The 21,551-nt window shown below is 54.2% G+C and overlaps 2 protein-coding genes across 3 annotated transcripts; both read left to right on the plus strand.

Moving 5' to 3' along the window:
• Positions 1–863: 863 nt before the first annotated feature.
• On the plus strand, positions 864–8,291 carry TIMM50 (translocase of inner mitochondrial membrane 50). 2 transcript variants are annotated; one of them, XM_079907586.1, is made up of 12 exons: positions 864–1,093; positions 1,253–1,378; positions 2,021–2,183; positions 2,715–2,746; positions 2,961–2,982; positions 4,450–4,508; positions 4,601–4,720; positions 5,124–5,228; positions 5,338–5,436; positions 6,413–6,569; positions 6,910–7,016; positions 7,805–8,291. In XM_079907586.1, the coding sequence occupies exons 1-12, from the start codon at positions 986–988 to the stop codon at positions 7,904–7,906; spliced, it is 1,200 nt and encodes a 399-aa protein (XP_079763712.1). In that variant the 5' UTR covers positions 864–985; the 3' UTR covers positions 7,907–8,291. The 2 variants fall into 2 exon arrangements, with proteins under 2 accessions (XP_079763712.1, XP_079763713.1); XM_079907587.1 differs by lacking the exon at positions 1,253–1,378 and having other exon boundaries at positions 929–1,093; positions 7,805–8,073.
• A 4,600-nt stretch (positions 8,292–12,891) lies between these two features.
• Positions 12,892–20,703, plus strand: DLL3 (delta like canonical Notch ligand 3). The gene is made up of 9 exons (XM_079906531.1): positions 12,892–12,963; positions 13,092–13,373; positions 14,229–14,286; positions 15,217–15,459; positions 16,394–16,611; positions 17,691–17,913; positions 19,222–19,801; positions 20,052–20,136; positions 20,476–20,703. The coding sequence occupies exons 1-9, from the start codon at positions 12,895–12,897 to the stop codon at positions 20,479–20,481; spliced, it is 1,764 nt and encodes a 587-aa protein (XP_079762657.1). The 5' UTR covers positions 12,892–12,894; the 3' UTR covers positions 20,482–20,703.
• Positions 20,704–21,551: the final 848 nt, after the last annotated feature.

A 21,551-nucleotide genomic window follows, 5' to 3' on the forward strand; every position in this document is an offset into this window, starting at 1 on the left:
TGATAGTTTTTTCTCTTGAGCCCACATAGCAGTGACACCAGAACTGCTGTAGCTTGTGTAAGGGCGTGGGGATGGGGAGCAGTGTGGAGAGTGGGCTTAGTACTTGACCTTTCTTCACTTTCCTCATTTGATATTCACATGTCTCTTTACAAATGTAATATAAACTGTATTATAAAATAGTTCAAATGTTTAAAAAGGTATGTCAGGAGCACCCATGTCCCCACCACCCAGCATAGGAACCATATGTGTACCGGATAGTAAGGACCCACTCGAGCAGCACACCCAGTCCATTCCCCTCCAGAAGTAACCGCACCCTGAATCCTGTCTTTTCCTGACTTTGTACATTTACTACCTTCGTAAATGTCCCTAAATGTTGTGTGGTGATTTACATGTTTTTAAAGTTTACATAAACAGTATGACTTGTTTTCCTCTCAAAATAATTTGAGGAAGATTCATCGTGGTTCCTGTAGCCTCTAATTCATGGACCTCCTCTTAATACCCCGAGTCCGCCAGATACGGGCAGCTGTTCTTTTGGCTGAACCTCCATGAAACTGGCTGGTTTTCCAGACCCATTTTAAGAAGCTCACGGGAGGAGGGGCAAGAAAGGGTTCGGAGAATGGGAAGGAAGACGGATGAGGCCTCTGGGCCGCACGTGAGTAAGAAGGTGTGTGAAGGTGGCTTTCAGGTTTTAGGACAAATCACGCAGCCACAGGTTCCCTCCGTTAGGGCTTCCGCTTCACCTCGGAGCAGTGGGTGTCCGGCGCCGACCTGGGGCGTGGGCGGTGGAACGCCGTCCGGCGCGAGGGGGGCGTGGTGCCGTCTGTCTCCCAGTCCTAGTTGGAGTGCCCGCGGCAGTGCGCCCGCAGCCCTTTGTCTCTCTCGGGCTCCCGTCCACCCGCCCCTCTCCTGCACCTCCCATTGGCCGCGGCCCCGGCCCGGGGCGGGGAGAGAGTGAGGGGGCGGGGTAGCGTGGCGTCAGCGCAAGATGGCGGCCTCAGCGGCGCCGTTCCTGCGATTGCGGAGCGGGCTCCGGCAAGGCGCGCGGGGGCTGTGCGCGAGGCTCGCGACGCCGCCCCCTCGGGCCCCGGACCAGGTGAGCGGGGTGGGGGTGGGGGTGGCCTCCGGGTGCTGGGGCTCCTTCCTGGAGTTCCAGGCGGACCGCCGCCGCCCGGAGGTTCTGGGACGCAGCACCTCAGGGTGCTGAATGGAACACCGCCAGCATTTTGGGTCTCTTCCCCGCTTCCCGGGGTAGGCAGCGCTTGCGTCCCGGGCTAGATGCTTGGGGGCTCAAGTGCGTCCTCTGGACCCCACCTCCTCGACCGCACGTGGGCGCCGGGGGAGGGGAGTCATCTGTTCCCCCATCTCAGTGACTGTTCAGGTAATACTTGAAGGGGAGGATCCGGGGACGCTGGAGTCCCAGCCTGGCCTTGCGGGTATTTCCCCCGCGGTGGTGGTGGTGGTGGTGGTGAGGTAGATGTTCGGGCTTCTGATTTGACCTGCCTCCATCTTGACAGAGACCCAGTCATTCTGACCTCCGGGTCCATTACTTCCGTGCCCTAAGCCGCAGCAAGCGATTGCCCCTCCGGCCCCGCTCCCATTCTCTCCCCCTCCATACCCCGCTACTGTGAGCCCCAGGCGTCCGGAGGACTTAACTCTCCGTCCTATCCCCTTGAGTGTCCTTCATTGTCTTGCTCCAGGAATCCCAGTGTTCAGCTAGGCTCCCTCATCTTATCTCCCTGCCCAGCTTTTTCCGGCTCCAGGCCCTCCAATCTTTTGCTTTTGGGATCCCGGGCACCAGAGCTTGTCAACTCTTGAACCCCTGGGATCCTGGCGCCAGACAGTTTAGTTCTTGACACTTCTGAGAGACCCAGTCTCCTGCCTGCCCCTCCAGGCACACAACACCTGGAGGCCATGTGGGTGGTTGCTTCCTGGCTCCCAACCTCGATTCTTCTCAGACCAGGGTGCCCAAATCACCCTGACCTTCTTTCTCTCCTCTCTTGGCCAACCTACCCCCTTTCAGTTGCAGGCTACAGAGATTGGGAGCCGAGCAGGCGCTAAGGCCCAGACCCAGGGGCCACAGCAGCAGAGGAACTCGGAGGGTCCCAGCTATGCCAAAAAAGTTGCACTCTGGCTTGCTGGGCTGCTCGGGGCTGGTGGGACCGTGAGCGTCATCTATATTTTTGGTGAGGAACGTACCCTTGCCCACCAGTTTTGTTCTGTTGGCCCGCTATTCTGCTTGGGAACTTCCCCCTCTTTCCCCTAAGGGCTTCACCCGTCTTCATTCCCTGGCTCCTCCCTCAATAGGGCAGCCAACTAGAATTTGGAAATGAGGGAAGTCTCCCTACTGCCTCTCTACTCAACGTTCTACCCTTTCTAGTTGGTTCCTGCACTAAGCTATGGGGGGAGTCAATTGGAAGAGAAGGAAGGATAGGCTGGGCCCACCCCCCTAAGCTACCTCTTCCCTCAGCACCCAAAACTCCAACCGTCCCCCTAGTCCCTTCATTCCTCAGAGACCCAGGAGACTCTGCCCCAGCCCTTCTTGTCTCAGAGGCCCAGGTATCCTGGCTACCAGCCCCTTCCTCTCTCTCAGGAGGCCATGATGTTCTAGCCCGCTTCCCTCAGACCCAGGAGGCTAGGCCCCCTGCCCTTTTCCTTCTGTAAAACCCAGGAGACTGGATCCTCAGTCCTCTCATTCATCACTATCTGCCTTACAGGAAACAACTCTGTGGATGAAAATGGTGCCAAGGTGAGCTGGAGAGAGACCCAGAGCCTTACCAGGGGTCCCATCCTGTGGGTCTCCTCCCATTTGGCCTGTTCAGGCTCTTTCTGGTCTGGGGTGAACCTCTCCCTCCCAGGGACCTTTGCCTACTCTTCCCAGGGCCCTGGAGATTCCTTTTCTGGGTGTGATGGGGTTCTGCCTCTGCCATCCCAAACCCTCCATTTTTCTCTCTACCTCCCAGATTCCCGACGAATTCGACAACGGTGAGTAAACAAGCACAGATTCTGGGGTCCCCTGACCCTCTCTACTCTGCCCTCCCCATTTGGTGCTCCCCCACCCCTCCATTGGGAGGTAGGGGAGTCAGCAGCTGGATGGCTTGGGGGGAGGGGCATACAAAACTCCAGCCCCCTTCCCTGGCCCCTCAGCCCAAGAGCAGATGGTCAGGGACAGATAGATGGGGGAGGGGAATCCTAGGTGGGTGGGAGTGCTTGGGGAGAACTGGGCTTTCTATCGCCAGACACATGACTTCCTGTGCCTTAGATCTGAGCATCTGCAGCCCCTCACCCCCTTCTTTATGACAGTTTCTTTTTTTCCCACCAGGTCCCTACCCCATCCAACTCCTCATTTCCGAAACAATGCCTCCTTCCTTCCTCCCCCTTATGATTAACCAGCTCTTAGGGAGCTTCTGACAAGTTGGATAGTAGAGAGTAGTTGTTAATTTTATCACATCTGGTCCCTCCCAAGAGAAATATAAAATTGGTAGGTCCAGAAAGCCACTTGTGGTAGGGATGTTTGCAAACTGGCATGTTAGTACATTGATTGTTTTAAACTAGGCAGGTAGGTAAGTATGCTGGTTTAACTGGGCAGATGTAGAATCATACTGGTTTAAACAAGGCAGTATACTGATTTAAGTTGGGCAGGTAAACTTGTAGTTTTAAAGTGTGTGTGTTTATTAGCTTAAGTGGTGTTTCGATATTTTGGTTTCAAAAAGGCAGGCCCACAGACAGTAGATTAACTGCACTAAAAATATTGTATTGAAGAAGGTAGTCATGTAAGATTTCTGTTTTAAACTGGATTTGGTGTATTCACTTATCCAAAATTTGTCAGCCTCAGCCATTCTGATGCTATAGATCATGTAATTCTTTGTTGTAGGGGAGTGTCCTATGCATTGTAGGATGTTTAGCAGCATCCTGGGCCTCTATCCACTAGATGCCAGTATTGTGACGGTCAAAAATGTCTCCAGACATCGCAGAATTTTCTGGGAAGCGAGGAACAAAACTGCTTCTAGTTGAGAAGCACTAGTTTAAAGTGTATAGATGTGTGTATGTTTATCGTGGCTTAACTAGATTTCACATACTTGATTAAAGTGGGCACATCTAGAAACCTAGAGGTTCAAAATGGACTAAATATACTGGCATGATGTCAGCAGGTTTATTTATATGTATGTGGGATTTAAGTGGGCAGATGTATAAGTATTCTGATTTATATCTGGGGTGGTGTGTGGATATAAGTATTCAGATTAAAACTTGACAGGTGAATGAAAACATTTGTTCATACCTGGCAGTTAGATATGTCATTGCTTTTTATCTTTGTACTCGGAAATGAGCTGTTTCAAACCAGGTGGGTATGTAGACCTGTTTGTATCTAGTAGATAAATAAACCCCTGGTTTGTCCAGGAGGTTGAGCAGTGGCTTATCTTGGAATCCCTTTGTGCCCTGGTGTTCTCCTAGATCCAATTCTGGTACAGCAGTTGCGCCGGACATACAAATATTTCAAAGATTATAGACAGGTGAGCAGGAGCCCTGGGCCCAGTCCCTATCCCTTCACCCCCAGCCTCCTGCCTCCTTGTCTGAGTGCCCCCATTACATCTCTCTTTCACAGATGATCATCGAGCCCACCAGCCCCTGCCTTCTCCCAGACCCTCTGCGGGAGCCGTACTACCAACCACCATACACACTGGTCTTGGAGCTCACTGGTGTCCTCTTGCACCCTGAGTGGTCGGTGTGTCCTGGGGAAGGCAGCGGGTTAGGGACACCAGATAGGGCTGGGTGGCCGGCTTATGATGATGTGGTTAAGAGCATAGACTCTGGAGGCCCCAGTTCCACTCTGTGATCCAGGGGAAGAGGTATCACCCCTCATTGCCTTGCTTCCCTCAACTGTGCTACTCCGCAGCCCGGAGGTAGTTGTAAGTGTGCCTTGGCACACAGTAAGTGCCGTAGGGGAGTCACGTCCTCCATACTCCTGGGCCCTCAGCCACAGCCATGTGCTCCTGCACCCCTCCGAGAGCCACAGAGATGGAGAGAGCATTCTGGTTCCGGGAATCCCCCGAGACTGGGTCTTTGTCCTCTTGGGGCTACAGGGACCTCCGGGTCTCAGTGTTTCACTGTTCTCACTGCCTTTCCAGCTGGCCACTGGCTGGAGGTTTAAGAAGCGTCCAGGCATCGAGACCTTATTCCAGCAGCTCGCCCCTTTGTATGAAATCGTCATCTTTACATCAGAGACTGGCATGGTGAGGCCCCCGGGGCAGGGGCGGGATGGTCGATGTGGCAGGAGGTGAGGGAGAGCTGCAGGGCCAAGGCTCAGCCTGACCTTGTTCTCCCCCCGACCCCACCCCCCAGACTGCCTTTCCACTCATCGACAGCGTGGACCCCCACGGCTTCATCTCCTACCGCCTGTTCCGGGACGCCACGAGATACATGGATGGGCACCACGTTAAGGTGCCATGTGGGGGCCATGGTGGGGCGCTGGGATTTGGGGGAGGGCTGGCACTTCCCAAAGGAAAGAGGACCTAGCTCGGACCCCAGCCTCAACCTGTTTCTGGTTGAGAAGCAACCGGCTGCTTCTGGTTCTGCCCCAGGTCTGAATCTGGTAGGACACTAGCCTGACGCCAGCCTGGGCTGGGCCTCTACGCCCTTTTCTCTGTCCCAGAATCTGGGAGTGGGAGCAGGGGAAAATGGGGTCTCTCCAAAGAAAACAGTTGGGAGTACGGGGTAGGGACATGACATTTGGAAGTGGATTTTTGTCTCTGTATCTGGAGCTGAGTGTCTCTGGGACTATGTAATTATAATAGTTTAAATGAGACTGTGTTGGAATTTGACTTGGGGTCTGTTGCTGTGACCAATGATATATCCAGGGGTCCAGGAGTCTGTGGGGCTGTGAATGGGCCTCTTTGTGGGTCTTTGTCCAAGTATCCATGGGTCTTGGTGTCTGTTGGGTTTCTCACTGTGTCTTGGGTCTGGGGGTCTGTGTAGTTTTTCAGGGTTCGGAAGGACATGGGCTGTGATTGAGGGTCTTGAAGGGTCTGTCTGGGTACCTGTCTTTGTGTGACTCCCTGTGTGTTGCTGTGGATCAGTCAGCACCTCTATCTGTGAGAAGTTTACAAACGTGCAGCTTGTCACAATCACCTGGGGCAGTGGTTAAATACGCAAGTGCCACCTCCCTCCCCAGGGAACCTCCAAGTCAGCCTGCCTGAGCACCAGGCCCTGGGTCTAGGAATCTGTGTGACTAGCTCCTCTGCTCCCTGCTAGGTTTGATGTCTTCATCCCAGCCTGGTCTTCGGGAGGCCGTGTCGTGATGATCCCAGTGTGTGATATCAAGTGCATGTGTAGTCTGTCCACCTCTCTCTCCCTCTGGGGGTTCCTGGTGGGAAGGGAAGGAGCCCAGGCCTTGACCTGACCTGTCATCCACTTCCAGGACATTTCGTGTCTGAATCGGGACCCAGCCCGAGTAGTAGTCGTGGACTGCAAGAAGGAAGCCTTCCGCCTACAGCCCTACAACGGTGTCGCCCTGCGGCCCTGGAATGGCAACTCCGATGACCGGGTCTTATTGGACCTATCTGCCTTCCTGAAGAGTAAGGCTGACCCCTGACCTCCTGGCCTCTGACCCTGGAGCCTTTGACATTCAAGAGGAATGATAAGATGCTTGATTCTGGCTTGTTTTTTATATGAAACCAGGGACTTGTGATGCAGGAGATCCATGAGCATCTTGCAGTCTTTAGAAGCTTCTTAGAATGTCTGGGATGCTTCTCTGAAATGTTTAGGGGATGCCTGGGAATATTCAGGGGAATCCCTTTTAGAATGCTGAGAAATGTTCCACGTAGCTCTGACCCCACCCCGGTCTGACCTTTACCCTTGCGGGCCCTGCCTCCCTCTGACCGTCAGCTGGCTGACCCCCACCTGCTATCCCCACAGCCATTGCTCTGAATGGTGTGGAGGATGTCCGAACTGTGCTGGAGCACTACGCCCTGGAGGAAGACCCACTGGAGGCTTTCAAGCAGCGGCAAAGCCGGCTGGAGCAGGTGAGTCCTCAGCTTCCCAGCGTGGATGGGGGGTGTCACCGTCAGTTCCCCAGGCTCTTGAAGGCGGAGCCCTGGAGCAGCTTGTCTCCACTCTGGCTGTGTGACCTTGAGCAACTGCCTTCTCTTTCACACCACCCGTCCCAGGGGGCCCTTTAATGAGGGGCGAATTGATTCTGCAGCCTGCGCTGAGCACAGGAGGCAGGAAACGCTAAGCATTTGAGATAGGTCCAGAGGCCTTGATGGTCTGGGGGTCCTCGTATTTTGTGGGGTGGGGGTTTGGATCAGGTCTGGGAAGAGGGATCCTTGGACACTTGGCCCAAGGGTTTGGGCAAGGAGTTCTGATGACCTGTGATCCTCTAATTTTTAAGTGGGGATAAGAATATGAATTGAGTCTGAGAAAGAGATTCCGAGGAGTCTAGGCTGAGGTTGATCGAGTTTGGGGTTGTGTTCCTGGCTAGAGCTCCTGAGTACCCAAAGGAGGAATCCCTGGAGATTTGGGCCTGGGGTCCCTCAGCATCCAGACAGGGGTCTTAGGGCTCAAGACTGGGCACTGGGGGCTTAGGGAGTAACATGTTGTAGTCCAGTGTAGGGCCTGGGTTAGGTTCCCAGGGTTCAGGGGACAGGCCCCCTGGGATTTGAGTCTGGGCTTCTGTGGCTCAAAGCTGGCTTTTGCCAGTGTCTGAACTGGGTCCTTAGGTTCTGGGTGCATCCTGTGTCTGGGCTGGGCAAAGGTTTAAGGAAGGTGGCCCCTGGGCTGACTCTCCCACTCTGTCTGCCCCCAACTCCAGGAGGAGCAGCAGCGCCTGGCTGAGCTCTCCAAATCCAGCAAGCAGAACCTCTTCTTTGGCTCCCTTACCAGCCGCTTGTGGCCTCGCTCCAAACAGCCCTGACCTCTGGGCCTCCTCAAACTCAGTGCCTGGGTTCTGGGCCCCAGGCCCAGTGCTCCCAGACCACGGCTTGGCCAACCACATGTCCAATAAAGTTCATCCCAGACGCCACACTGCTGTGTCCGGAGAGTGTCCAGATGGGGGCATCAGGGTGCAGTGTGGGACTCTTCGGAGGTCGTCCCACAGCGGCTGATCGGCTGCTGAGCAGCAAGGGCGCTCTGGGGGGTGATGGTTGGTTTTAACTCTGGCCTGGGACTCCGAAAACCTGTGTAGGGCCCTGCCCTAGCCGTGTCTTCCCATGTGCCACGTGGTCTGTGAAAGTGCATCTCCCTCTTTGGCCCCAGATTCCCTATGGAAAAGAGAAGAGAGGACGGCACTGTGGGTTGAAATACAGGTAGCCGCCAGGCTGCTGTGTAAATGTGTGAAGTGTGGGCGCATGGGGCTTCAGTGGACCAGAGGCTGCCCCGCCCCATCTCACGAGGGCAGCTGCTGCTCAGCTCTGCCAACCATGGCCCTGTGGGAAGGTGGGCCTAGAGTTGCTTGATCTTCTGGTTTTTCAGTAGAAGCCAGGAAAGGGGTTGTTATATTAAATCTCCCAATTTAAAAATGTTGGCTCCTAACTAAAACAGACTGTAGCAGCACTCTGCAGTGGAGCTTTCCGCGATGTGTACCCCGTGTCATGTATCTCCACTGTCCGGTAGAGCAGCCAGTGGCCTCATGGGGCCATTGAGTACTTGAGATGTGGCAAGGGTAACTGAGGGATGAGATTTTTAATTTTGTTTCATTTTAATTAAATAGCCGCGTGTGACTACTGGCTCCTGCAATGGACAGCACATTTGGGTATTATCTAGGAGTGTTGAGTTCCAGACTGGTTGTTATTGGCCGCGCAGCAGCGCAGCATATGGGATCTTAGTTCCCTGACCAGGGATCAAAGCCTGCTGCAGTGGAAACACGGAGTCTTAACCACTGGACCGCCAGAGAAGTCCCTCCAGACTTTTATAAACCCAAATCCAAGTTCGGATCCAAGCTCTATGCCACGTCCTGACTTGTGTGATCACAAGCAAATGAGCAAGTTACTTCCCCTCTCGGTGCCTCAGTTTCCACGTCTGTGAAATAATAGTCCCTACCTCATAGGCTAGGCTTGAAGGCTCAGTGAGGTCCCCCAGGTAGGCACTCAGATGGTAGCTGTATGCACCTTGGGAGCACCTTTCTGCCTCCCTTGCCTCATCTCTAAAATGGGGGCGATGATAATACCCATTGTAATAGAGTGGCTGCGAGGAGTAAATGGGACAGCTCATGCGCAGGCTGCATGTATATTCAGTGGGGCTTATTGTTACCAGGCCATGCTGGTTCTTCCCAGACTGAAATGTCCTGTACCATTTTGGCAGTTGCCTGCCCCCCGGCTGTCTCAGCCTCTCCTGCTCTAGCCAGCATTTAGTGCTTGTACCAGTTAGATACTTTTAAAAACCCTTCCCTGGTATTTGTGAAAAGAATTAAAATGTATTTGAAACTGTGTGGGCCAGATTGAACTTGAACTCTAGATTTTTAAGCAAGGCTCACAGATGTCTACAAATAAGTAACATTTGCAGCCCTCCACCCCCACCCTGAGGTGTACCATTTGTAATCCAGGAGAGAGTTTCCTCGATATCCTCAGGATTCCCTAGCTTGAGAGCATCTGCAGGATTGAGGGAGGGCCTGTGTTTCCTTTGCAGGTGGCTTTGAGTGTTGGAAACTCCTAACTGAAAGCAAGGTATTTGGGGAACATGATCCTGGGGAGAGGGTTTGTGGACGGAGGGAGCCACTGCAAGTAAGTGCTCGCCTACCACAGGGGGTGACCCATGGGACCTTCTGAGAAGCTTTTGAAATGTGACTCAGATCTGTCCATCCACGGGGCATGAAAGGAGGAAGTACGTTTGTCCATTGGCCCGTGGCCCTGGGGGTTAAGGTTAGCACTCTGGGTGGCACATGCTTCAGTGTCCAGTGGGTTCCTCCAAGGCCTCTCCCCGACATTGATGCTGGTTCAGGGATGGTGCTGTCTGTCAGGTCACACCTGCTTAAAGCTGGATGGGAGGAGGAGGTTTGACTTGTGCCAGGTGGCCTCTGAGACGCTGCTTACGTGACATGGCGTAGGATGTTTATATCAAATGCTCGGTGCTAGGGCTGCATTAGGGCGTCATCCAGTGGGCAGGATTGGGCCAGTGTTGAGGCATATCCCAGCAGGGGCTGAATTCCCAGGTTGCACGCCACTTGCAAGCCCTGTGACCCTGGGCAAGGTCTCAAGCATCTCAGTTTACTCATTCATAAGAGGTTAATAATAGTACTTCTCATTTGCTTACTCAACAAATATATCCTAAGTACTGACTGCCAGCCCTCATTTTAGGCACAAGGGTGTACTGGTGAACAAACTAGAGGAAAAGCTCTAGAAAAAAAGGAGCTGATGTTCTCATGGAGGAGACAGAAAGTGGTCAGATATTTCTTGGGGTAAAATAAATGCATACAGGAAAGCATGGTAAGGAGATAGAGTGGTTTGGGAACAGGAGTGCTGTTTTAGATTGAATGGGACAGTCAGAGAAGGCCTCTTGGGAGGGTGTATTTGAGCAGAGACCAGAATGAAATGAGACAAACCATGGGGATATCTGGATGTGCCAGGCATGGTCACCCCAGGGCCTTTGCACTTTCTATGCCCTCTGCCAGGAATGTTTTTTCCCCAGGATCCATATAGCTCACTCCCTCCCCTCCTTCAGGTCTTTGCAGATGTCACCTCAGCATAGCCTTCTGTGGGCTCTAAGGTGGGCACATAAGGAAAAGTCCTAGATAGCCAAAAAGATGCTTGGAAATCCCTTAAAGTACACGTACAGACTTGAGAGAATTCACATGAAACACTATCGTGCCTGGCAGAAACCCTCAATAAAGGCTGGCTATTTTTACAATCTTTAAAAATTTTGAGCTATCTCAGACGTGGAAATTGTTACCTCCCCAGTTATTATCCACGGCAGGAATTTGCCTTCTCCCACAGCTTCTAATAACTGTCCAGATCTCATTTGAATAGTTCCTGTAATGGGAGGCTCACTCCTTTACCTACCCCAGTACAGGCCCTAATTTGCCTCCCATTAACTGGGGTCCACAAGGTCTGGCTCTGTGCTTTGGGGCCACAGAACCTGTTTGAGTAGGGGGATGTGGAGGGAGGGCCTTAAATGTCAACCTTAGAATTTCAGAAGCTGGGAGGCACTGGGGAGCCATGGAAGAGTCTATGTAGGAGAGGGACATGGTCAGATTTGTGCTTAGAAAGACCTCATAGGCCAGAGTGGTTGGGGCTGGGATAGAGGAGTCCCCAGGGGCTGTGGGAACTCAGAAGAGGTGCCTGACCCCCTTGGGGGGTGTTAGGGAAGGCCTCCTATAGGAGGTGAAGTCTGGTAACAATTTAAAAAGAAGGAAGTGGAAAGAATATATCAAGTAGAAGAAAAACCTGTGCAAAGGAACCTGGGATGTTCTGCACAATTGACCATGGCCCTCCCCTGTTCAAAACCCTTCCATGACTCCCGTCCTCAGGATTATGACAAAACTGTTTAGATTGAGTTCTTTCATTCATTAAAAATGACTGAGCACTTACTGTATGCCTGGCTCTACTGGGCTGTGCTTTATTGAGCACCTTCTCCAAAAGAAAAATATGTACGTATATAATTGAACCTGTATCTCCCCCTATAATTATTAGCTTCTAAGTGTTAAATTTTTTTCTTCTGGAAAAAAAAAAGTTTACTCCATCTAAAGGGCTTTGCTCAGCACCTGGCAGAGTAAATGATTGGGACCGGAGGGCTGGAACATCTGCTCTAACTGGCTTTCCTTGCGGTGGTCCTGGAATACTAAGGAGCTTCTGGAGGGCGCCGGGTGCCCCCGCCCCCCATTCATCCTGGAGTGAGGGAGCGGGCCCCTGATCTGTGAGGACCGAATTTCCTGCCCATTTGCTGCTCACACCTTCCGGAGGCCAAACGGGCAGCCCAGCTGCGGCCCAAAGGGGGAGGGGCGCGGCCGCCCAGCAGATGGCAGCATTTACATACAGCTGGGAGCCCCCTCTGAGGCGGGGGCTGCTCGCCCTAGCGTCTGGTGCATCCGTGATGCGGGTTTGGGGAGGGTGGCTTTGTTTTGGGGAGGGGAAACACACTCGAGCATGCGCGCGTGCTCACACACACACACACACACACACACACACACACGGGTCCACAAAGAACACTGGATCTTCATCGTATCCACACAGGGCTACACTCATGGACCTCCCACACCCAGCCTCCTTCACACACAAACCCTCAGCCATTCACAACCTTGCACAGACCTTACCACACACACAAACACACACAGCCACCTAGAGGCACCTGCACAGACCACAAAGTCACAGGTTCCTATGACTACACACAGTGGCCCAGGAGCTAACACATTTTTGTACACCTGAACAGAGAAGCATCTACACAGCCACAGAATCTCAAAAGTCACACAACCATGAAATCATGTACATCTCCATTCTCCCATGCAGGTGTGTGTGTGCGTGTATACATACACACACACACACACACACAGAATCTTAGAATTATTTACAACCTCACAAAGAGGCTTAACCATATACAATTTCAAGCACACGTGGAGCCACACAATCTGACCTAGACACACAATCACAGTCATGTACACCCTCCAGTAGCTCTGGCTCACACACCACACACAGAGTTTTAAAATCATATCCAACCTCACACACAAGCTTAACCCCCCCCCACCCTATCCTCAGCCACACAAATCATGCCCACAACCGCATATAAGATGTACACTCACTGCATTGCCTGTGGCCACGACACAGTCTCACGGCTGCTCCAGCACGCTCTCCTTCCCCTGCGACCTCCTCCCCTAGGGTCCCCTGGAGCCGGCGGCTGCCCGAAGGGGCGGAGCTGTCCTCTCAGATATAAGGCTCCGGAGCCAGCAGCTGCAGCTCCCAAGACCTCCGGAAGGCCATGGTCTCCCCGCAGATGCCCCAGCTCCTCTCCCCGACGGTGATCCTGGCGCTCTTTTTCCTTCCCCAGGTCGGAGCCCGAGTGGAAAGGGTGGATGGGAGGGTGTGCGACCCGGGGGTCTTGGGGAGGGGGGCGCGGGGCGGATGAGACGTCTGGGTCCCCGTAGTCCCGTCACCCTGTACCCCTTTCCGCCCCAGACACGGCCGGCCGGCGTCTTCGAGCTGCAGATCCACTCTTTTGGGCCGGGACCAGGCCCGGGCGCCCCGCGGTCCCCCTGCAAGGCCGGGGACACCTGCCGCCTCTTCTTCAGGGTTTGCCTGAAGCCAGGGATCTCCGAGGAGGCCGCCGAGTCTCCGTGCACCCTGGGCGCGGCGCTGAGTGCGCGCGGACCGGTCTACACTGCGCAGCCCGGAGCGCCAGCGCCTGACTTGCCGCTGCCAGACGGCCTCATGCGCGTGCCCTTCCGGGACGCCTGGCCGGTGAGACCCAGCCCCGGGGCACGCTCGTGCTGGGGGCCTTACCCAAACCTCGACTGCCATCTGCCCTCCAACTTCCAAGACTCTGCCCCCTGGGGACCCCAAATTCCCAGTAACTCCATCATCTGGAATCTCACATTCTCAGACCCATAAACCCTACCCATAAACCCAAATTTTCTGATTCCGAATTTCCCTCTAGGGAATCCCAGATCGCAGCCTTGCATGCCTGGAACCCTGAATTCCCAGAACCCCAAACTCACCTTCTAGAAATCCTCAATTCACAGGACCCTACCCCTGTTCCTTGGGGATCCTTAAACACTGGTATCCTCATCTTTGTCCCCAAATTTCCTTGCACCTAGGGAGACTTTCACACTCTGTCTTGGGGACCCCCAATATCCTCTCACCTTATCTCTTCTCAGACCTTCCAGTTGGGGCCTGTATCCATGACTTTTTCACCTCCAAAATCCTACTTCCCATCCCACAACCCCAAAAGCATAAAGGTGAACAGAATTGTTTTTGAATTCTAGATGCTTATGCTTTTGGGCAAGTGACTTTCCCTTTTCCAGCCTCAGTATCCTCATCTGTAAAATGGGATCATCATGGTGCATTACAGTGGTCCCTTTTGAGAGATTCAACCAGGTATCTTGAGTATAGTGCTTACCACATAGTAAGTGCTCAATAAAGAAAGCCAAAACAGTCATTCCTTGCCTGGGCCAGCCTCTGGGAATTGTCCCTTGCCTGTCTGGTCCCTGGAATGGTCATCACTCTTTACCTCTTAAAATCTGGGCTTCATTGAGTACCTACCTGCCCTGACCACTGTCTTCATTCTTCCCTCTCCACCTTCCTCCACCCAACCAGGGCACCTTCTCTCTCATCATTGAAACCTGGAGAGAGGAGTTAGGAGAACAGATTGGAGGTGAGTATCTTCAATTCTGGGATTTCAGTGTAGAGTGTGGGAGAGCCAGGGAGTTGGGGCCCGATGTGAGGTCCAGGAGGGTGACATGGGGCTGTCTGTAGGGTGGGGCATTCATGGGATTGCTGGACCCATGATGTCATCACAGCTCCCGGAGTGTGGTGCTGGGTGTTGACAGCCCCAGGGCTCTTGGCATGTCGACACAGAAATGTCCTGATACCAGGCAAAGCGGGGTGGGGGCAGGGAGAGGCGGGAAGAAGCTCTCTTACTATCTTGGAGTCGAAGCAGCAGCGTTTCACAGTCCTGCTCTGTCACCATCTGATTTTGAGAACCCAGGGTACAATATGAGTTACTTTCTGGTTCTTGTAGGCAAAGCTCTGTCACCTTGTCCATACAGAGGGCCTCAGGACCCCTTTGGGACGTTGCAGTTTCACCAGAGAGGTTTCAGGGAGGGATATGGGGTGATCTTAGCCTTAATTCAAGGGGGACTTTGATGCTATATAAGGCCCAGGGGGGGGGGTTCTGTCACCATTTTGATATTGGAAAATCCTGAGACACAATTTGGGGGTGTTTTTGACCTCACTTCAAAGACCTGTCATTGCCCTTTGGCCATATTAGGGATATCATATGTCCCAGGGTGTTAGGGGTCTCATAGCTACTTTAATATACAAAGATTCTGGGGCAAAATATAGGGGCACTTCGGCTTCTCTGGGAGAACTGTTATCATCATGATGGTCATAGGGTTCGCGTCATCGAAGATCCCAGGGCGCATTAGGGGAGTTTGCAGCCTTGCTAAGTAACTGCCATTCTCAGGACTCAAAAGGGGTGTTTTGGCTTCTTAAGATGGGAAGGGAGAGTGCGAGCCTGCGCGCTCCGTCTCCATCCCGAGACCGCGGCGGGCCGCAGCCTAGCACATCTCCCTTCTCACCTCAGGGCCCGCTTGGAGCCTGCTGGCGCGCGTGGCGGGCCGGCGTCGCCTGTCGGCCGGGAGCCCGTGGGCCTGGGACGTGCAGCGCGCAGGCGCCTGGGAGCTGCGCTTCTCCTACCGCGCGCGCTGCGAGCCGCCGGCCGTTGGGGCCGCGTGCGCGCGCCTCTGCCGCTCGCGCGGCGCCCCCTCGCGGTGTGGCCCGGAACTGCGCCCCTGCCCGCAGATTGAGGACAAATGCGAGGCACCGCGTGAGTCCTGCGTTCAACCCCACCCCATCCCGTCACGGCCCCTCTGGCTCCTTTCACAACCTAGTTACCCTCTTCAGGGAACTGGGGACCCGAGAACCCCTCGCCAGCTTCACTCATGGTCTTCAGCCTGCTCCCATGATCCAGCTACCACTTTCTGGGAAGCTACGGACCCTAGACTTCTCTCCAGCCCTGCCTGGGCACTCCAGCCCCCTTCCCCCTTCCCTCTTCCCAGCACACTTGTCTCCCCAAATAAGAACCGCACACCCATTTCCCACCCTTGTACCCCCAGTTCCTCCCCTAATCCATACCCACACCCCTTTCCAGATGCTCGGACCCCAAAGCTCTTCTAATTCTGGGGCCCTGCCTATCCCCACTCAGGAGCTTTGGAAGCTCCTCCCATCCCCCCCAGGGGTTCCACCATCCTCCCTCCCTGTGATTACACTCTAGACCCCACTGCGTTCTAAAGCTTGGGGTCCCCCAACCCACCCTAGATATCCCAATGTCTGAGCCCCACTGAAGCCCCTAAGACCCCCAGGCTTATCCAGATCCTCCCAGACCTCCCCTAATCCAAGGCCCTCCCATTTCCCCTGAAAGGCCAAGGGTCCCTCCTCAATCCTCTTCCTTCATTCTCCTCTCTCCAAGCTCAGACCTGGGAACCTCCACTCCATTCTCCTTCCAAGAGCACAGACTCTGGAACTCATTGGTCTGGGTTCAGATCCTAGCTGTGCCACTTCCTAGCTGGGTAAATCACCCTGCCTCTCAGGGCCTCAGTTTCCCTGTCTGTAAACTGGGAGTCGCAATACCATCTAGCCCATTGGGTTGACAGTCACAAAGATGAAACAAGTGATGCCCGGAAAGTGCTCAGAAATTTCTCTGATTTCCTATCCTCCCTTCATCAATATTCCTCTTCCCTCTGCCTCTCCTTCCCCCATAGCGGCATGTCGAGCAGGCTGCAGCCCAGAGCACGGCTTCTGTGAGCAGCCCGATGAATGTCGATGCCTGGAGGGCTGGACTGGGCCCCTCTGCACAATCCCTGTCTCCACCAGCAGCTGCCTCAGCCCCAGGGGCCCATCCTCTGCTACCACTGGATGCCTCGTACCCGGGCCTGGGCCCTGTGATGGGAATCCGTGTGCCAACGGAGGCAGCTGTAGTGTCAGTATCACACACACCCCCACCCCCCGATCCTGGGTAATACTTTTCCCAGGGAGTCCCCTGTCTGGGGCTCCATGAGACAACAGCCTTGCGGGGGTGGGGGGGCGGCTGGGACAGCTATCAGGGAGGGCTTCCTGGAGGTGTCCAGCCTGCATCTGGGGCCTTGAAGTAGGATGACATGTTGGGGAGAGCAGCCCCAGTGGGTGGCACCTAAAGGTGTAGATGTGGGAATGATGAGGGATCCTATCGGGCCGCAAACTGCCCCGCCTATGGGGTAGAGAACAAGTCAGAGCTCAAGGTAGGGGTGGTGGGGCCGAGTGGGTTGAGGATTAGGGAAGGGCGGGCATCAGAGAAGGCTTCTGAAGATGGACCCGGGCTGGGGCTTCTGAAGTAAGCCCCATTTGGCAGACAGGAGGCGACTGGAGAAGCTAGACCGGACGAGTGGCCTGGGGGAAGCGAAGGTGTGGTGGTGGGAGTGAGCCTGGGATGAAGCAGAGCCTGGTATGGGCCACCTGGACACTGCCACCACGGGACAGTGAGAAACACTCAGCGTTCAAGTTAGGGGGAGGGCCTGAGAAGGGGAGATCCAGGGAAGGCTCCATGGAGGAGGTGGGCTTAGAGCTGAGACCTGGAATTAGGCCTGGGCCATGAGGACAGCATCGGGGAGGGCAAACAGGGCGGGCAGCATTTGGCAGCAAAGGTGCAGAGGTGGGAACGGGATCTCTCCGGGCCTCCAGAGCCTCCCCTCTGTGGGGTTGGATGTGCAGACCCAGAAACGTGGAACAGAGAGTTTGTCTCGGCCTCAGGGACTTCCTCGGTGAGGCCCCTACACCCTAGGAGGTGGGACTAGACCAGGAGCAGCCCCCCAGTGGTCAAGACTGAGGAAGGGGGGACTTCCCTGGCGGTCCAGTGGTTAAGACTCCATGCTTTCACCGCAGGAGGCATGGGTTCAATCTCTGGTCAGGGAACTAAGATCCCTCATGCCGCACTGGGCGGCCAAAAAAAAAAGAAAAAAGACTAAGGACAGGGATGGGATTTCTAAGGAGATGCTGATCCAAAGTCCTCTTGCCTGTGCTCAGGAGACCCCGGGGTCCTTCGAATGCACCTGTCCCCGTGGGTTCTACGGGTTGCGGTGTGAGGTGAGCGGGGTGACATGTGCGGATGGACCTTGCTTCAACGGCGGCTTGTGTGTGGGAGGTGCGGACCCCGACTCTGCCTACATCTGCCGTTGCCTGCCCGGTTTCCAAGGCTCCAATTGTGAGAAGAGGGTAGACCGGTGCAGCCTGCAGCCATGCCGGAATGGTGAGGTGGGGAGCACAGAGCGGTGAGGGTGGGGAGTGGGGGTCCCTGCATGGTCAGTGGGCAAGAGCAGGGCTTGGCTCACACAGTCCCGGGTGGGGATCCTGACTTTGCCTCCTCTCGGTCTGCGGCTGGGCTCCCCTCTGCCCAGCCTCAGTTTGTTCTTCTGTAAAATGGGCGAGGTGACATTCCTATCTCATAACTATTTATTGAGCATCTACTGTGTGCCAGGCCCTGTTCCGGGGATACAGTAGGGAATGAGATGAAAACCCCCACCCTCACAGAGCTGATGGAGCAGAGAGACAATAAAGAAGATCAATGAGTAAATATAGGAGGTTTTGTGGTGATAAAAACTAAGAATAGGGAATCCCCTGGTGGTTAGGACTCTGTGGTTCCACTGCAGGGGGCATGGGTTCAATCCCTGGTCGGGGAGCTAAGATCCCAAAAGCCGTGAGGTGCCGCCAAAAATAAAACAAACAAACAAAAAAAATGAAAAAAAAAAAAAAAGCCAGAAGGGGGATGAGAAGTAGTGTGTATGGGGTGGCAGGTTGACATTTTAGCTAGAGTGGGTAAGGAAGACCATGCTGCAGGTAGGGAGGCAGCCGTGGGGGGATATGAGGGAAGAGTATGTTCCAGGCAGAGGGATGAACAAGTGCAAAGACCCTGAGGTAGGAATATGCCTGGTGTGTTCGGCATCGCAGGGAAGCCAGTGTGGTTGGAGCAGAGGGAGTGAGGGTAGGCTGGTGAGAGATGAGGTCAGGCAGGTGACTGGGACAGATCCTGTAGGGCTTCATGGGTTATGGGGAGGATTCTGGTGTTACCCTGAGATGGAGCCAGAGGAGGGTTGGGATGGAGGAAGAATCGGATGGCTTTCTGGAGGAGGGGACACCTGAGCACAGACCTGGAGGATGAGCTCGAGAAGAGAACAGGTGAAAAGAATGAGAGAAAAGGAGGAAGGGAAAAGGGAGAAGAAGGCACGGGCAAAGGCCAGGTGGTTCAAACCCGTCGTTCCAGAACTGTTGAAACTATTTCAGTACGGTTAAAGCCGAGAGAAAAAGAGAAAGAGACCCAGAGAATCAAAGAGGTGTGAGGCCGAGTTAATCCAAGACTTCACCGGGGGAAAAGAGGCGGGTCGGTTTTACAGGCAAACTCCCAGAGGCTGGCCCTAGAGTTAGACGGTAGAGGGGCGCCCAGAGAAAAAATGAGGGCGGGGATCACCGAGCTGAGAAGAAATCGCGGGCAGGCTTCGAGCGGCGGGCCTGGGGGGCTCCCCTCAATCGAGCCGCGCCCCTGACGCCCTCTTCCCCACAGGCGGGCTCTGCCTGGATCTGGGCCACGCCCTGCGCTGCCGCTGCCGCGCGGGCTTCGCGGGGCCACGCTGCGAACACGACCTGGATGACTGCGCCAGCCGCGCCTGCGCCAACGGCGGCACCTGCCTGGAGGGCGGCGGCGCGCGCCGCTGCTCCTGCGCGCTGGGCTTCGGTGGCCGCGACTGCCGCGAGCGCGCCGACCCATGCGCCGCGCGCCCCTGCGCCCACGGCGGGCGCTGCTACGCACATTTCTCCGGTCTCGTCTGCGCCTGCGCGCCCGGCTACATGGGCGCGCGGTGCGAGTTCCCGGTTCACCCCGACGGCGCAGGCGCGTTGCCCGTGGCTCCGCCGGGTCTGAGGTCGGGGGACCCGCAGCGTTTCCTTTTGCCACCGGCTTTGGGACTGCTGGTGGCCGCGGGCTTGGCCGGCTCTGCGCTCTTGCTGGTCCACGTGCGACGCCGTGGCCCTGGCCGGGATACTGGATCTCGCTTGCTGGCGGGGACACCGGAGCCATCGGTCCACGCGCTCCCTGATGCACTCAACAACATGAGGACGCGGGAAGGTGCCGGGGATGGCCCGAGGTGAGGGGCTTGGCCGCAGACGTAAGCCTTGTCCCTCTCGGCTTCTTGCATCAATCTCCGTAGTGCAATTGGCCTGATTCCTTGATGGGCCTTCCTTGATTGGTCCCTTTCTCTTATCCCAGCTCCAACCTTTTTCTGGTTGGGTCGTTTCACAATTCCTCTGGTTGGCTTTGGGTTCCCTTCCTTGGTGGGTGGGAAAACAAGATATGAGAATTTAAAGTGTCTGGATCTTACTCTTTTCCTCCCGCAGCCCGTCCTCAGATTGGAATCGCCCTGAAGATGGAGACGCTCGTTCGGTTTACGTCATATCTGCTCCTTGTATCTATGCTCGGGAGGTAGTTACCCACCTTTCCCCACCCTGCGCACGTTGGGCATGTTGGGCAGAGGCAGCTCCTGCTTTTCCTGTAGCTCTCCTTTATCTGTAAAATGAAGAGGGTAGTGTCTCTGGAAGGTCCTCTGCCCATTTTTCAGTTTTGACTTAATTTAGTTCTATCTTGCATGCCTTTTGCTATCGTTTTGAGCTACTTGGCATCTTCTCTTTGGATGACCTTTGGGCCTCAAGAGGTCACAGTGGGGAGCCTCAGCCAGAGCTTCTCCACTGATTTCCACTCACTGGGGAGAGGGAGGGGAGGTGGAGGAGCAGACCTTTCTAATGCTTCCTACTTTGTTCCTAGGCCTGAGCTGCCCCTTCTCCATCAGCACCTGGGGACAGAACATGGATATTTTTGTATTCTCTGCTTCAGACACTTTGGAATTCAAGCTGGAAGAGGTGAAGGGGAGGGTTTTACCATTGGACGTTGTACATAATGGTTATTTATATCCTATCTTTTTCTTTCCCCATCTCTCCAGAGACATCTATAAAGGCTCTTAGTTTGATCAGCTTTGACTCATCAAGTTGTGTGCTTTGTATGTGGGTTTGGGGCTGAGGGGAGAGATTTTGTCTCCTGAGAAGAATAATAGGACTCTACTGCAGGGGTCAGATACAACTCAAAGTAGTTTAAATAAACAAGAGAATTTATTAGTTTATAAAAGTGAAAATCCTGTGGCAGGTGTAGCTTTAGCAGGGCTGGATTCAGGGGCTCAGTGTTTTCCTCCAGTTGTCTCTAGGATGACTTCATATGTAGACAGGCTTTCATTGGCCCTGGCTTGTCACATGGCCTTGCTCAAACTAGGGGCCAGGCAGTATGGCTTATTTTGATTGGCCAGGCTTGGCCGTCTGTCTAGTGCGTGGCAGGGATTAAGGTCAGCCTGTCCAAACCACATGGAATATGTGGGCAAAGGAGTGTCCCTTTCTGTATCAAAAATCAGCATTTGTTACTAGATATAAGTACCGTACCTGGCAGGCAAACGGACAGAACCAGTCAGTGAGAGCAGAAAGTAACTATTTTACAGGGGAATGGGAGGCTCAGAGAGTGGAGTAACCGCTGCAGCTCCTTCCTGATGAGATGGAACAAATCTAGGTAAGATCTAGCAGAGAGGGGTAAGCTTCCTAAATTTGGGGACTATCCTAAGACAGTTCATCACACATCTAATACTGCTTCTACCACTGAAAATATAAAAAGCCTGCATCAGCCAATTTCTGCCAATCCTCCTTCCCCATATTTTCTAGTGGGGAGTAGGCTGGAACAGTGCCCAAGCACTTGTGGAAATGAGCAAAATCATAGGAACTGAAGATGAGAGAACAGAGAAAAGTAACAAATGGAATATAGCAACAAATGAACAAATGAAGGAGTCCTTTTATTAGAACATC

The sequence above is a fragment of the Stenella coeruleoalba genome (genome assembly GCF_951394435.1).
Source record: "Stenella coeruleoalba genome assembly, chromosome: 20".
NCBI classification, from domain to species: domain Eukaryota; kingdom Metazoa; phylum Chordata; class Mammalia; order Artiodactyla; family Delphinidae; genus Stenella; species Stenella coeruleoalba.